Source organism: Heteronotia binoei, chromosome 1 (assembly GCF_032191835.1).
Source record: "Heteronotia binoei isolate CCM8104 ecotype False Entrance Well chromosome 1, APGP_CSIRO_Hbin_v1, whole genome shotgun sequence".
Classification (NCBI taxonomy): Eukaryota; Metazoa; Chordata; class Lepidosauria; order Squamata; family Gekkonidae; genus Heteronotia; species Heteronotia binoei.
Genome location: NC_083223.1, coordinates 31,678,534 through 31,695,868, shown reverse-complemented (window position 1 = coordinate 31,695,868; position 17,335 = coordinate 31,678,534). Strand labels below are relative to the sequence as shown.

At 44.2% G+C, this 17,335-nt stretch overlaps 1 protein-coding gene across 2 annotated transcripts in view; it reads left to right on the top strand.

The window, feature by feature from the left end:
- The window catches only part of SLC23A1 (solute carrier family 23 member 1), a 58,095-nt gene extending 41,616 nt beyond the window's left edge, over window positions 1–16,479 (top strand). The window contains exons 9-14 of one of the 2 annotated variants that reach the window (XM_060233023.1): window positions 639–786; window positions 4,277–4,382; window positions 10,047–10,176; window positions 10,962–11,105; window positions 13,104–13,199; window positions 14,586–16,479. In XM_060233023.1, coding sequence (XP_060089006.1) covers window positions 639–786; window positions 4,277–4,382; window positions 10,047–10,176; window positions 10,962–11,105; window positions 13,104–13,199; window positions 14,586–14,833 — 872 coding nt within the window. In that variant the 3' untranslated portion in view covers window positions 14,834–16,479. The remainder of the gene's footprint in view (window positions 1–638; window positions 787–4,276; window positions 4,383–10,046; window positions 10,177–10,961; window positions 11,106–13,103; window positions 13,200–14,585) is intronic. The other variant, XM_060233026.1, reaches the window with a different exon arrangement.
- Window positions 16,480–17,335: the final 856 nt, after the last annotated feature.

Below are 17,335 nucleotides of genomic sequence, written 5' to 3'. Positions count from 1 at the left end.
TTCTTGTATTGTGAGAAAGGGAGAAAAGTACTTCTTTCTCTACTTTCTCCATTCCATGCATTATCTTGTAAACCTCTATCATGTCACCCCGCAGTCGACGTTTCTCCAAGCTAAACAGTCCCAAGCGTTTCAACCTTTCTTCATAGGGAAAGTGCTCCAGCCCTTTAATCATTCTAGTTGCCCTTCTCTGCACCTTCTCTAAAGCTATAATATCCTTTTTGAGGTGCGGCGACCAGAACTGCACACAGTACTCCAAATGAGACCGCACCATCGATTTATACAGGGGCATTATGATACTGGCTGATTTGTTTTCAATTCCCTTCCTAGTACCTAAAGGTACTCCTAACAAAGGTTCCTTACTGCCAGAGAAGGGGAGCTCACTACCTCCCAAGGCTGCCAATGCCACTGCTGAGCTATTCTTACTATAACAGCATTTTCTTAATATCCAACTGGTACCTTCCTGCTGGTAATTTAAATGCATTATTATGAGTCCTATCCTATGTTAAGCAACCATAGCATTATTTTGTCATAGGCCCTTCATTCTACAAGGTGTGTCCCTATAGGCCCAGCCTATTTGCAGTAATTTGATTCCTGTATGTTTTGCTCTGACTTACACCTACTGCCTTTCCTCATTCTAGGCCAGTGGGGGATCCCCACAGTGACAGCTGCTGCAGTGCTGGGAATGTTCAGTGCTACCTTGGCTGGGATCATTGAGTCGATTGGTGACTATTATGCCTGTGCTAGGCTTGCTGGAGCTCCGCCTCCACCTGTACATGCCATTAACAGGTAGGTAGGTAGGAGGTGTGCAGCACCTCTGCTTCTCTGCATTGCTTTGAAAAACTTGACAATGATTTTGTCAATATGAAATCCCACCACTCCCAATCACAAGGCAGTCAGCTAATGAACTAGAGGAAGAAGCAGCCCCTGCATTCTTTGTGATGCCAAACGTTTCCTGGCAGATCATAACTGAAGATGAGACTCAGTAGTCAAGACAGGACTGTCAACCTCCAGGTGGGGCCTGGAGGTCTTCTGCTATTACAGTTTATTTCCAGATGAGACACTGGGCCCCTGGAGAAAAGGTCTGCTTTGGAGAGTGGACTCTATGGCATTATACCCTGCTGAGGTCCCTCCCCTCTCCTTCCCTCCCTTCCCCAAATCCCCCCTCTCCAGGCTCCACTGCCCAAATCTCCAAGTATTTCCCCACCCAGAGCTGACAACCCTCAGTAGGGAGGCTTACTTCTTTGAGGAACTGCATGCAATCCTTCATACACATTCTTGCTCCTAATAACTTCATACAATAGCTAGAGGCTTACTAAAGAGACAGAGCTTAAAATTTAGAGCCTAGAATACTATGAGAGAGCCAAGTCTCCCCCCAACCCCATCTCCGATCTGACCTAGGTACCTTTTTCTTATACTGCTACCACCACTACCACCTTTTTCAAAAGACTGATGTTAGCTGGAATAAAATTCCATGGATTCTATTGAAGTGGGCTGCTAAGTTCATATAACATGGAAGTATGAAGGCTCCCCATATTTTTAAGCAGTAGCTTGTTCTATTACTACACTTCCAGTTTTATTAACTTCTTCCAAGTGTCAGGTGGCACACAGAACGCAACTTCCCATAGTGGTATTTTTATGTGGCATAAGGTTGTTCTTAGATGATGTAGCAACAAATTCAGGTGGGGCAGCTGCAATAAATTCATTAAGGTGCCATAAGACTTGTTATCGATGTACTCAAAAAAGATTTAGATTAGGGAGACTTCAGGTTGAAATCATTATAATCATTCTGGGACAAACAAGGACTTGGGGTTTTTGCACTTGAACTACCTTTTCAAAACATGGAACTTCCCACCCCGATCAGAGTTAAATAGTTTAGCATACTTAGTAAATAGACTAATTTTTCCCAGTTTAGCTTTGAATTCTATATAATTACATTTTGCCCTGAGCATCCTGCATTTTGTGGCCCTTTCAACCTGATCTTTGATGTTGTGGCAGAGTGTGCTTGCTTTAGCCTGTAGGTCCTATTCCACTCTGCTCTTCTAGGTTTTTCTCAACACCTGGAGAGGTTTTTCTTCCACTCTCAAGTAGCCCACCAGGCCACCACCACCTGATCTCTGTAAGAACATAAAAGAAGCCATGTTGGATCAGGCCAAAGGCCCGTGCAGTCCAACACACTGTGTCACACAGTAGCCAAAACCCCCAGGTGCCATCAGGATGTCCATCAGTGGGGCCAGGACACTAGAAGTCCTCACACTGTTGCCCCTCCCAAGCACCAAAACAGACAGACTTGCCCACTAGGAGGGTTAGGATTCCCACCTTCCTTGCCTCTGTGACTCCTTCTGCGCAGCACCTGGTCACCATGGGGACCATATACTGCCTTGTGAATCCCTGGAGGAATGGCCACTTGCCAACTGCTGGCCTTCCCCCTGGCACTCCTTTTAAAATAGTGTGTCCAAGACAGTGGAGGTCTGCAAGGTGCAGAGAACCTCTCCCAGCATCAATGTCATAAAGTGTTTATTGAAAAGAAACTGTTCATAAACGTACTGTTAGCACAGCACCAGATTAAGCAAGGGATTCAAAAGAAATGGGTAAAATGCAAGCCCACTGTGCCTCTTGGGATACATGCCCTATCAGATGTTAGACAATGGGACAGGGTCTTTAGTTTGGAGGTATAGAGCTCTACAGAGTTCCATTACCTTGAAGCTCCCTCCAGCTCTTTAGGTGAGCACATATTCAATAGCTGCCTTCCCAATGGAGAGGTCTGTGTGCCCTTTTGGACTCAGTGCCCAATGAAAAAACAGACCTCCTTTTGTTGCAAGGAGTTTTTATCATATCTGTTTCTCCATCCGCTGACCAGATCACACCAGGTCAGAGAGGCTTTACCTGGAGATCTCCAGGACGTTTCCTTCCTGGAATCCCTCTAGCATTTCATTCCTCCAAATCTCTGGTCCCAGCTTGGAGAAAAGCTTGATCCACCCATTATCTCTCCTGCTAGATCTATTAGCATTTGTATAAAGGTGAGCTGAGGTACATCTGGGAAGCAACTGAACTGACTTCCCCTCCAGTTTTCTGCCCAGAAAAAAAAATACTGCTAAAATGCACAGTGGAGGTTTTGCTCATCTCTGTCATGCCTGCCCCTGACCCAGCACCTGCTAGCTCAGAGCAGGCGCCTAACAGCCCTGGACGTAAGTCCTGAGGAGGCAAGCCGGCAGCAGGAGCCACCTGGAACTGATCAGGCCACGCCGGGCCCCAGCTCATCCCCTCCTGAATCTCCACCACCTGTTAGCCGGCTCCGTGAAAGGAGACGGCAGGAGATTAGAAACAGAAGGAGTGAAGCACGCATGCGGGGGAGAAGAGATCTAAGCCCGGCATACTAATGGGTTAACAAGCCAGCACAGTATATCTGCAATCCTGGCCCTTTGGCAAACTGTGCTGGCAACGAACGATCCTCCTGGGACGTGACCACGCTCTGCACCCTCTTGACTCCTGTGAGAACCCGCATATTTCTGACCCGGCTTGAACCTTGGACCTCGGAACTCTGGACTGTGACTTTGCTCTGTGGACTTGCTTTGGTAATTTGACTTCATTCGGCTTTGCTCTCTCTGGCTACCCGACCCCCGGCATTCCTGCGTTTACGCTCTCTGTCTCATCCCTTGGCTCGGACTGATTTATGGTTTTGACTAATTAGACTGTTTAAGATAACGCCTGTGCTGCTCCCTGAAAACCTCAGCCGGCTGCAAGAGTTCTGGCTGACTGCCGGGACTCCAGCAGCCGTCTCCTACCCGAGGCTCGAGTCGTGACAATCTCATACCTCTCAGGGAAAACACATTTCTTCACTGATGTTGTACCTCAGAATAGGCTTGCCAACTGGAGATCTCTTGGAATGATGACAGAGAGCAGTTCCCCAGGAAAAAATAGCCTCTTTGGAGGGTGGGTGCTATGGCATTGAACCCTGCTGAGGTACCTTCTCAAGTTCCCTCACCAAATCTCCAGAATTTTCCCAACCTGGACCTGTCTACCTTACCCCAAAATAACATGCCTGCCAAGTGAGGATCTACTCATAATATCTTGGTTCTACTCCACAAAAGTTTAGGTGAGAATAAAACATTGGCCTTTAACTCCGGTTTATTTAAAATAGCTAAGTAGCTCAGAATGTGGCAGCTTGTTCCTTTGTTACATGGTAAGGGAATTTGGGCCATGTGAAGAGGATGGGGATCATCATGCACTTGTGGTCCTAGTAGTTTAATATTTTCTACATACCTTTTCTTTTCCCCAGGGGCATTTTTACAGAGGGAATCTCTTGCATAATTGCTGGGCTGCTGGGTACTGGTAATGGTTCCACTTCTTCCAGCCCTAACATTGGAGTCTTGGGCATCACTAAGGTACGATATTGCCATATTTGATCATATATTCTATTTCTGGGATTTTGCAGGAGCCCTGCTATGTTGGGAGAAGGCTCAGGAATATCTGCTGGTTTGGATCCCTGCTGTTTACTTCCTCCTATGCTCCAGGAATGGCACAGGGCTACTGTAGCAGCAACTTTAGCCATTGGTGGTGAGGCAGAAATGAGGCCACAGGCAAAATAAGGAAGAAACAGCCGTTTATTTAACGTGTACACGGACCCCAGATCAGACTCATGTCTAAACGAATCTGGGAGCCCCGATTTCAGGAAGGTCACAGACAATTACAGTTTTATAGTCACAGACAATCATTTCCAGTAAACAATCACACAATTACAGGAAAGAACCACCCTATATCCCATACATCATTACAAGCGTCATATTACTAAAGAACAAGGAGGAGACAGGGAGGGTCTTTCCATACATGGCATTGATGTTGCTAACACTCTTGCAGCAATATCCTTCATCAAAAACATATTTGCATCTTTGACTTGCTCCTGAGACATAGTCCAAGGTACATTTGCTCAATGCTTATATTAGTGCTTATTCCAGCCAGTTTCTAGTTCCTATTTTAGGCAGCTGCGGCAGAGCCGGTGGGTTAACTTCCCCTTTTGCTGCCTTATGATTCTACAAGTTGGACACACTGCTAACTCCCCTTTCCTCTCTTTCGCAATCTAGAAGGATTATTTCAAAGAGGCATCTAGCAAGCACTTTTAAAATCTCTTTGACCTTTTGTTTTCTTGCCCTTGTGCCTAATTGATGGCTTTCAATTTACCTTATTTAATATCTTTTTATTTCAGCCCTGCTTCACTACCAGTTTATTGCACATACAGGATAAACTGGACTTTTTAATCCTCCAAGTGGGAGGTTGTACGTTTGGGAGGGGAAAAAAAGTAAAATAAGGTCTCTTCTACTTACAATAAGTTTTTACTATAGAATTGCTGGTGATTGAAAGAGCTACATGAAAGTAGAAAGGGTACATCTCTGCGCAACCTATACTCCGAGCAAGAGGCTACTGTTAGGACAGAATGTGGAGAAACAGAATGATTTCCAATTGGCAAAGGTGTCAACAAGGATGTAATTTATCTCCCTATCCAATCTGTTTGTAGAACATATCATAAGGAAAGATGGATGAGATTTAGAGGAAAGTGGAGTGAAATTTGTGGAAGGAACATTAACAATTTGAAATATGCAGGTGGCACCATATTACTGTCAGAAAATTAACACGAACATATGAAGCTGCCTTATACTGAATCAGACTCTTGGTCCATCAAAGTCAGTATTGTCTGCTCAGACTGGCAGCAGCTCTCCAGGGTCTCAAGCTGAGGTTTTTCACGCCTATTTGCCTGGACCCTTTTTAGTTGGAGATGCTGGGGATTGAACCTGGGACCTTCTGCTTCCCAAGCAGATGCTCAAAAACTGAGCCACCATCCCTCCCCTTAAAATAGGGAAGACTTGAAATCACTACTGGTGAAGATTAAAGCAGAAAGTGATTAAAGCATGATTAAAGCATGATTAAAGCTGAACAATAGGAAGACGACACTAATAAGTACTGAGGAATTACACAACTTTAAGACTGACTGCTAAGAAACTGAAATTGTGCAGGATTTTCTATCGTTTGCCTCAATCGTCAGCCAAAAGGGAGACTGCAATCAGGAAATCAGAAGGAGATTGAGACTGGGAAGGGCAGCTTCTAGGAGCTAGAAAAGACTCTTAAGTGTAAGGACATGTCACTGGTGACCAAAATCAGGATAATTCGTACCCTAGTATTCCCTATTACAATATATGCATGTGAAAGTTTGACAGTGAAGAAAGCTGACAGGAAGAAAGCTGATTCCTTTGAACTGTGGTGTTGGAGAAGAGTTTTATGGATATGGTGGACCACTAAAAAGACAAATCAGTGGGTTCCAGATCAAATAAAGCCTGAACTCTCCCTAGAAACTAAAATGATTGAACAGAGGCTCTATCGTACTTTGGTCACATTATGAGAAGACTAGAGTCACTGGAAAGATGATAATGCTAGGAAAAGCTGAAGGCAGCCAGAAAAGTGAAAGACCCAACATGAGATGGATTGACTCTATTAAGGAAGCCACAAGGGCCCTCAGTTTGCAAGATCTAAGCAAGGCTGTTAACAACAGGACATTTTGGAGATCACTAATTCATTAATTCTACCCTAAATTGGAAGTGACTTAATGGTACTTAACATACACACAGGAATCACTAGGAACCGTATGGTAAAACTGGAAGTTCCTGGCAATTACTAGAGCTACCCTGAACTTCTGGGTAGCTCTAGGAATCTCCAGGAATTCTTTGTGAGAACTTCCTGTAAGTAGATGAGGCCTTTTAAATGTTTCTTCTGCTGGGGTTTGGCAGCCTTATTCAAGTCCCTTCATAGTTTGGGTCTCTGCTTTCTTTGATTTAATTCACATGGCTGCCTGTCATAAGCACTGAAATAATCCAGCTGTCTCTTCATTAAGTAAAACAAAAAGTCCTTTGTGGGATGTAGGGTGAATGAACTGTCCTAAAACATCTTTTGAAAAAGCTGTACACTCCTGGTCTTCGACTTATTGCAGCATAGATGTTAGTTAGAGTTATACAATTTTTTTTTGCAAGGAGTGGCAAACATCATCTGCAGGCCCGGCATTAGGTTTTTTGCCGCCCAAGGCAGAAGCCTGTGCTGGCACCTTCTCTAATGTTTAACCGCTGTGTGTGTGCCGCAATAACATCACCAGCAAGTGATGTCATCGCAGCATGCCCCTTGCCCGGCAGCCCTGTCCCGCCTCCCCCCCACCCGGCGCAATCGGCCCTTCTGCTGCTGTCTCCCCCACACCCGTCACACCTTGTCCCTTCCATTCCTGCCTCTCCCCACCTGACATGATAGCCCTTCCAGTCTCGACTCCCCCCCCACCCGGCACAATCAGCTGCACCTTGGCCCCTTCTGCTCTGCCTCCCCCCCCCCCGGTGCGATCACAGCGCGCCGCACCTTGGCCCCACTGTCTTTTTGGGGGGGGCAGAGCGGAAGGAAGGGAGGGGGTGGTGGTGGTGTTATTTCTTGGCTCTGAGGGATCAGGAGTGCTCCTTGAACCTCTCAGAGCCAAGAAAGGCTCAGGGATGGTGCAAGCAGGGACGGGGAGGGAGTGCCCGCCTTCGCCCCTGTGGGAGCTGGCGCCGTCAGCCTTTGCCTAGTTTGCCTTCTCCCACACACTGGCCCTGATCATCTGTAATGTAGCTTCAGTTGTCAGTTATAATCCCACTGCAGCAAAATACTAAAAGATAATCCAGTCACAGTTTGCAGGATAGCATTAATGTGTCCAACTTGGTGGCGATCAAATAGTTTCTAAGATTTTCTCCAGTCTTAATGGTAATGTTTTAGTCTTACATAAAAGGTGTGTCAAGAAGTAAATAGTTATGGTCCATAGCAATATCCCCCAAAAAACATAAGAGAAGGAATTCCTTTTATTAAACTGGACCCAAAATCACGCAGCATAGCATTCAAGCTTTTGAGTTCTGTTCTCCAGATCTCTTCATCAGGCTGGATGTTATAGAAGCAAGGTAGGATAATGGCTAAAGATCTTCTTCCCCAGTGATTTGGGGTGATCAGCGTTCAGAATAATTTTTTTCTAATTGATTCTCCTTAACCATCAGAAAAATGGAAATATTGGTTTCTGCTGCGGTAATTTTAGCTCGTGAAAGTTAAAAGCTGGGTAGTATATTGCAGGGTTGGCCAACGGTGGCTCTCCAGATGTTTTTTCCCTACAACTCTCATCAGCCCCAGCCAGCATGGCTGATGGCTGGGGCTGATGGGAGTTGTCGGCAAAAAACATCTGGAGAGCTGCCGTTGGCCACCTCTGCTATATTGTATAAAAACAGTATATTTACCAAATATTATATAAAAGCAACCAGCCTTCTGTCTTGAGAGATTCAGAGAGAACCAGAGAATGACAAATAAATAGATCCAATGGGGAGAAATTGGTATGAAAAATTGTGTGCTTGTATTAACCTTTAAAGCCCTAAACCAGGGTTGTAAAATTTGCGGCCCGTGGGCCAGATCAGGCCCCCAGAGGGCTTCCATTATGGCTCACAAGCAACTTACTGCTGTCATCTGCTTCCTTCTCTCTCTCTTCCTTCTGTCACAGCTTGCTTTTAAATTGTTTAAAAATCTTTTAAAAATCTTTGTGTTTGTCTATGTCCTTTATAAAGTTTATATCTCCTCTACCTGTCATTACATTTTATGACACATATGGCCCAGCCTGACAAGGCCTCATTTATGTCAGTTCCAGTCCTTATAACAAATGAGTTTAACACCCCTGCCCTAAATGGTCTGGAACTGTCACACCTAAAGGACCACTTTGCTTTGTTATGACCTTGTGACGGACTGCAAGCCTATGCATGAGTGAGAGGCAGTGCATATGATGGAATTCTCAGCGAGTGATAGGGCTTGGAGAAGTGTTTTAAAGAGGCAAATGCTTTCTCCGAGCTGGCTGATGGGGGAGGGGGGGCTTTGAGAGCCACATAATAGGTATGCAAGAGCCACACATGGCTCCTGAGCCGCAGCTTGGCCACCCCTGCTCTTGAGTGTGTGATCATTTTGTGGTGAAAGCAGTCACCTTGCCTCATCTCGTAACAGACCTCTTGTGGGGTATTCATTCCGCTTCACATGGGCTTTTGGCAGTGACTGGCCCTCAGTTCACCCATTTGAATGCAGCAAGGACCTGGTGGAATGCTTTGTTTGAGGAGACTGGTGTCCTTCAGGACTTAAGAACATAAGAGAAGTCATGTTGGATCAGGCCAGTGGCCCATCCAGTCCAGCACTCTGTCACAAAGTGACCAAAAAACCAGGTGCCACCAGGCGGTCCATTAGTGGGGACAGGACATTGAAGCCCTCCCACTGCTGCCCCTCAAGCACCAAAAATAAAGAGCATCATGTGCCCCAGGCAGAGAGTTCCATCTATACCCTGTGGCTGATAGCCACTGATGGACTCCACATGTTCATCCAATCCCCCCTTGAAGCTGTCTATGCATGTAGCTGCTACCTCTTCCTATGGCAATGAATTCCATGTGTTAATCACCCTTTGGGTGAAGAAGTACTTCCTTCTATCCGTTCTAACCCGACTGCTCAGCAATTTCATTGAGTGCCCATGAGTTCTTGTATTGTGAGAAAGGGAGAAAAGTACTTCTTTCCTTACCTTCTCTATCCCATGCATAATCTTGTAAATCACTACCATGTCAGCCCTCAGTCGACCTTTCTCTGAGCTAAAGAGCCCCAAGCACTTTAACCTTTCTTCATAGGGAAAGTGTTCCAACCCTTTACTTTAATCATTCTAGTTGTCCTTTTCTGCACTTTTCCGAATACTATAATATCTTTTCTGAGGTGTGGTGATCTGCCTTCATTCTGCAGAGTATGTAAGATAGAGTTATTCTGCCAGGCATGCCACTAATGTGATTTTGATAGATTTTCATGCCAAAAGTTTTAGTTTGTGGTTTGTTGAGTTTTTAAGTTATGGTTTTATTATTGTTATTGTATTATGTTGTTAGCTGTCCTGAGCCCTATTCTGGGAGAGCTGCAGGATAAAAATCTAAATAAATAAGGATGCAAAAGCCGTAACACTAATATTCTGGATGTCTTTGGCCACCTTTCCATTGCAGGTGGGCAGCAGAAGGGTAGTGCAGTATGGTGCTGGGATCATGCTTGTTCTGGGCACCATTGGCAAGTTCACAGCACTGTTTGCTTCTCTCCCAGATCCCATCCTCGGAGGAATGTTCTGCACCTTGTTCGGTAAGTTTACTGTCCCCAAACAGTGGTGGAAAGTGTTGTCAAGTCATAGCAGACTTATGGCAACTGCATTGGGTTTTCAAGGCATAAGATGCTGAGGTGGTCTGCTATTGCCTGCCGCTGCATAGCAACCCAGGACTTACTTGGTGGTTTTCTGTCTAAGTACTACCCAGGGCTGACCCTACTTCATTTCTGTGATCTGACAAGACTGAGCTAGCTTGGCCAAATCTGTCCAAATGCTCTTTTGCAAATAAAGGAATCTCAATACTAGGCTAGCACAATCACTTACACCCTGGTATGAATCATGTTTGGCATGTTTTGGGAGCTGGGGATTTGTAAGAGACTATAGTAACTTTCAGGAACCTGACAAGAAATGGTTTCTAGCCCTCATGATGATTGGAGAAAATATGAAAATGTAGATGCCAATAAAAAGACTTGGTGTGCTCCAGAAAAAAAAAAAAAGATGGCATGAAACATCATGTAGCAGATAGTGGAGGATATCAGGCAATCAGTTCCAATCCCAGGCATCTCCAGTGAAAAGGATGAAGTAGTAAGTAATGAGAAAGTCCTCTGCCTGAGACCCTGGAGTGCTGCTGCCAGAGTGGACAATACTGACCTTCATAGATGAGTGGTCTGACTCAGTGTAAGGTAGACATGCGTGTTCATAGGGAGTCTCTGTGCTGTTCAGAGCTGCAACTAGATCTTTTGCTTCAGCCCTACCACAATTCCTGGATGTCTATTTGGCACTGACAGGAAGAGTGAGTTTCCCTGCCTTTCCTTTTTTGTAGGCATGATCACGGCCGTTGGGCTTTCCAACCTGCAGTTTGTTGACATGAACTCCTCCCGCAACCTATTTGTTCTGGGCTTTGCAATGTTCTTTGGTCTCACACTTCCAAATTACTTGGATACGCACACAAATGCCATCAACACAGGTAACAGAAAAGTCATTGAAACTCTTCCCTGCAGCTGAATTCTTACTTTGACTGCTAATGGAAGCAGAGTCTAGCTCAGGGGTGTCAAACTCATTTGTTATGAGGGCTGGATCTGACATAAATGAGACCTTGTTGGGCCAGGCCATGCTGGGTTGGGCTGGGCCATGGTGGGCCAGGCCATGTGTGTACCTATTCAAGATTAGGTAGCAGAGATATAAACTTTATGAAGGACACAGGCAAACACAATTAAATATTTTTTTGTTAAAAAAAACCCAAACCATAAAACATGCTTAAAACCACTTGTTGGTTTTAAAGGTGCTTTCTTTGTATTTCTTCCATGGGATCCAGGGAACTGGTCAAAGGAAACTGCGGCTCTTTCCTTCCTTCCTTCCCCAGGGGACAGGGGAGGGAGGAGCCTCAACCAATAGAAGAAAGAGAGACTTGGCTCAGTAGCTCTACTGTACGATTGAGTCTGGAAAAACAAGCTCTACCTTCCCCCCTTCTTCTGCAAGGGAGGAGCCTCAGCCAATGGAGAAAATGGAGGTTTTGCTTTGTAGCTCCTGTGCAGTTGAGCAAGCCTTGCAAATCAAGCTGTTATGCAGAAGGAAGCAAGAGATAGGGAGAAAGAAGCAGATGACAGCCAGTTCCTCGGGGGCCTGATAGGAGTCCTGATTGGGCCCCTGGGCCACATGTTTGACACCCCTGGAATAGATGGGCTCTCAATCTCTGGAGTCTATGCCTGAGTAAAAATATCTTTTGACTCCTAATATTTTATTATTTTTAGGAGTTTCACGTTTGCACTAGATCCCTGGCAATGTAAAACTTTTGTTGACATGACGGTCACATTTTGTTCTGCTTCTTGGTCAGTATTGTTTCTCATTTTAAAATAGGACTTGCCTTTTAAAAGCCTGTATCTTTATTTTTAGAAGCATTTCCACCCAAATTTAGACCCTGTGCTGATTACCTTTGAGTAGGGTAGCAACATACATTGATATGAGTGATAGTTTGAAAAAGGGTTCTTTTTACAGAAGGAACCACGGTCACTGGGAGAACAGAAGCTCTATATGTATGTAGAAGGTCCCAGGCTCAATCCCTGGCATCACCAGTTAAAGGCATTAAGTAGTCAGTAGGCACTGGGAGAAGGGCTGAGACCTTGGAGAGCTGCTGCCAGTCGGAGTAGACCTTTATAGACTGGGAGCAGCTTGGTAGCAGCTTATAGACTGGGAGCAGCTGTTATGACTTGTGTTCATCTCTGGGACTCTGCAGTTTGAGAGAGATGATTAAAGAAGAGGGTGTTTATAATTATTCACAGGGTAGAATACCAGAAAAAAAGTAAAAAGCACCAGTCATTTTCGACACTGGGGTGATGTTGCTTTCACAACGTTTTCTTGACAGACTTTTTACGGGGTGGTTTGCCATTGCCTTCCCCAGACATCTACACTTTACCCCCAGCAAGCTGGGTACTCATTTTACCAACCTCAGAAGGATGGAAGGCTGAGTCAACCTTGAGCTGGCTATCTGAACTCAGCTTCCGCCGGGATCGAACTCAGGTCATGAGCAGAGCTTGGACTGTAGTACTGCAGCTTACCACTCTGCGCCACAGGGCTCTTAAAATACCAGAACTCGGGTGCGTATGATGATGTTGATTGGCAGATTCATAACAAAGGAAATGCTCCTTTATTCAACAAGCAATTAAAATGTGGAATTTGCTGTGAGCTGATGTCCAGGCATAGACACCTTTAAAAGGGGATTATTCAGGTTCATGCAGGATATGTCCTTTTGTGACTACTAGCCATGGAAACTAAAGCCAGCTTCCATGTTCAGAGTTAGTAAATCTCAGCATCCCACTGACAGGAGGTAACATCAAAAGAAGGCCTTGGCCTCTATGCCCTGTTATGGGCCCTCCAGAGGAACTGGTTGGCCACTGTGTGAGACAGGATGCTGGACCACTGCTCTGATCCAGAAGGGCTCTTCTTATGTTCTTACTTTCTCTTGCAGGTATTGCTGAAATAGACCAAATATTAACAGTGCTGTTAACCACAGAAATGTTTGTTGGAGGTAGCATTGCATTCATACTGGACAACACAATCCCAGGTACAGCTATTTCAATGCCTTGCAGTGTACTTGTTTCATGTCGCGAGTGTACAGAATGCAAAGGAGATCCATTGCATTCTAGTCCATGTTCTAGTCCAGCTCAGTTTCTTTGAGAAAGTCTGTATTTTTCCATTTAACAGATTTCTGTACCACTTTTCCTATAAAGCTGAAAGTGGTTTCCAAATTTAAAAATAAACCGATCTACAAATTAAAACATGATCTGCACCTAAAAGAGCCAGTGGAAAGCCAACAGTCAACCAAAAGACTATTCTACTAAACTACAGAATGGAAGGGACCACTTTCACATTATTTTTCACCCCATTCCCAAGAGATGAAGCTGCCACTGATATCATTCTAGCCCAGGGTGAGGCTTCCCTTCTCTTAGAGAAAGAATCAAAAGCAGGTCCTGGTGAGGAGCATTCCACCCAGGTTCACATGAGGAGCAGCAGATTGCCAAGAAAGTGTGTTTCAGTCCGTAAAGGGATTTAATGATCAAAATCAGCACCTTGATATGAGTGATTGTTTAAAAATGGGTTCTTTTTACGGAAGGAACCACAGCTCATTGGGAGAACAGAGGCTTTGCATGTATGTATGTATAAAGTCCTAGGCTCAATCCCTGGCATCTCCAATAAAAGGCATCAAGTAGTCAGTAGGCGCCCAGAGGGCAATGAAGATGGTGAGGGGTCTGGAGACAAACTGGTAACCTGTGCAATCGTTACCATATTATGACTGATTCAGCCGACTCCTGCCAACAAACATGCTGCTACATCCTCCTAAGCCAACTATAGTTTTCATATCAACTTCAAGGGCAGCCCCACATAGAGGACATTGCAGTAATCTACTCTTGAGGTTACAGTAGTATGGATTATAGGAGTTTTATGCAGTAAATACACATTTGTCATTTGTTTGTATTAGGTAGAATTTTTTACCATGGTTTTAGTTAACTATTTGTGAATTGTGCTAATTAATGGGCCATGTATAAGACAGGCTTTGGAGACCCATATTAAAAGACAGAATATATTGGATTTGTATTCCACCCCCTGTGAGGTAGGTGGGGCTGAGAGAGCTCTTACAGCAGCTGCCCTTTCAAGGACAACTCATATGAGAGCTATGGCTGACCGAAGGCCATTCCAGCAGCTGCAAGTGGAGGAGTGGGGAATCAAACCCGGTTCTCCTAGATCCACTCACTTAACCACTACACCAAACTGGCTGTTTCTGTCATTACCATCCTGCCACCCCAAAAAAGGCACCATTTGTTCAGAGCTAACAAAAAAACTAATCTAATGCATTAGTAACAAATTTATAGGCACAATTTGTTTTGTTTCTTTAATTCTAGTCTTCATTCCAAACTCATCTGGTTTCCCTCTGATCTTTACTCCTTCCCAGGGACTCAAGAGGAACGTGGTCTCATACAGTGGAAAGCTGGAGCACATGCCAACAGTGAAACATCTACAAATCTGAGGAGTTATGATTTTCCATTTGGTATGGGACTGATTAAACGCAGCCAGTGGCTCAAGTATGTGCCAGTCTGTCCAGTTTTCAAGGGCTTTAAGTCAAGACCGAAGATGGATGCCAATGTATCAGAGCCCATACCAAACATGAATGACGTTCCAGTCATATGCTCAAGGGTTTGAAAAGATTCCTTGTAAAGAGCCATGGAGAATTAAACAACCAAAGAAAACCGTTGGTAGGAAGTCAGGCCAATGTGAAGTTGGGAGGGGTTGCAAATACAGTAGAAGACAGAATCAGGATACAGAATGACCTTGATAGGCTGGAAAACTGGGCTGAAACCAATAAAATGAATTTTAACAGGGATAAATATAAAGTTCTGCATTTAGGTAGGAAAAATCCAATGCATAATTATAGGATGGGGAGACTTGTCTTGACAGTAGTCTGTGCGAAAAGGGTTTAGGGGTCTTAGTGAACCGTACACTGAGTCAGAGTATGAAGCAGTAGCTAAAAATTCAGTTTTGGGCTGTTATCAACAGAAGGCTAGTGTCCAGATCACATGAAGTGATGGTATCGCTTTACTTTGCTCTAGTTAGACCTCACCTAGAATATTATGTTCAGTTTTGGGCATCACAATTTAAGGAGGATATAGGCAAGCTGGAACATATCCAGAGGAGGGCAACGATAATGGTGAAGGGTCTGAAGACCAAGGCCTATGAGGAAAGACTGAAGGAGCTGGGCATGTTTAGCTGGAGAGGAGGTGGCTGTGAGGTGATATGATCACCATCTTCAAGTACTTGAAGGGCTGTCATGTAAAGGATGTGGAATTGTTTCCTGTTGCCCCAGAAGGTCAGAACCAACAGGTTGAAATTAAATCAAAAGTGTCTGGCTAAACATTAGGAAGAACTTCCTGACAGAGTGGTTCTTCAGTGGAACCTCCTTCCTTGGATGTTTTTAAACAAAGGCTAGATGGCCATCTGACAGTAATGCTGATCCTGTGAACTTAGGCAGATCATGGGAAGGAGGGCAGGAAGGGTTGCATCAGTGCTTAGTTCTTGTGGCCCCTTCTTACATGCCCAGGGAAATACTGATTGCCACTTTGGGGTCAGTCAGCAATTTTTCTCCAGGCCTGTTTGGTAAGGGATCCTGGAGGTTTTTGCTATCTTCTGGGCATGAAGCAGGGGCCACTGGGGATGTATGTGTGTGTGTAGGGGGGAGGTATTTGTGAATTTCTTGCATTGTGCAGGGGGTTGGACTAGATGACCCTGGAGATCTCTTCCAACTCTTTGATTCTATTTCTAATATGTCCCAATGGAAAGACTATTCAGCAAAATAGGATTTATGACTGAACTGTGTAGGAGGTCATGTGTGGCTGATGAACACTGCTCTTATACTATTTCTATTCCAGAAGTTAAAATATAGTGGCAAAGATTTAACCCAGAGCCATTGAGTGCTGCAAGGAAAATCTTATTCACAGGAAGCAACCCTCCCCCTTTTTGAATGTTGCATATCCAGTAAGAGCTTTAAAGAAGTATATTTGTGCACCATACAAGTGACAGCGGTTTACCATTAGGCCAGTAGAAAAATCAGGGTTTGTTTTTTTAAAATCTGGACATGCAGTCATAATTATGCAAATATAATTGCCTTAGATTTATTTTGGGTTTCATATTTTTATCCCACTTTCACAATTGATGTTTAAGCAATTTGGACTTTTTTTTTCAAGAATAGATGCAACGGAAGGGAGAGTTGCCTTTTCAAGTCTCTTTGGTTGCCTTTTTAAGTTTCTTTTCAGAACCATAAGGATGTTTATTAAAAAGTAATGCTCAAGACATCAAGCTGTGTTTGTAATACCAAATGTTGTGCTATTACTGAAAATGCAGAGTACACACACCAAGGGAATCTTGGCTTCACACACTCCAATTCAAAATTTGGGATTCTTCTGGCAAGGGTAACACAAGCCACAAAAAAGCGTGACTGTATGGGCACCATGCAAGAAGCCATGCACGGTTCAGCTGAACTTTAGCTCTTGCAGAAAGACAGGTCAGTAGAACCCAAAAATCAGATGTGTATCCAGAGTTTTAACTTCTGTGTGAAATTCCAAAGGAAGATCTTTACATAAACAGTTCAGAATAACTATACCCTACTGCACCAATAAAACCTGATAACAATACACTTTTGTGAAGAAGGGTCCAGTTAGCTAAACAATGCAGTTACCAAGGCAACCCAACTGAACTACAAAATGTGTCATTAGCAAAATGTTTGTAACATCAGTTTTGAGCTTCCAGTTTACAAGTGAAAAGGTATACTTTTTAATAGTTGGCACACATCATATATCCTGTTTGGTAAAGTGTTTAACAAGCACAAAATCTGTTTAACTTTCTGGGAAATACACTTCACTGACAGAAGTAAACTTCAATCAAGCATAGTGAGCCTACTGGAGAGCCACTACTGTTGCAAGAAATTTAAATGCTTGCACTATGGCCAGCATTAAGGAGCTTTGCAGACCTTTTGATTCTGAACAGGAATGTTCAGGAAAGCTGATGTGCTGTAGAACAGATGTACTGTAGCATCATAAAAACTAGCCATGTTTTCCAGGACAAAGTCTGAGTCCAGTGGTCCCTTTTATTCCAAGTGTTATTGGTCTTAGAGGTGCTGCTGGACTCAAACTTTGTTCTGCTGCTTCAGGC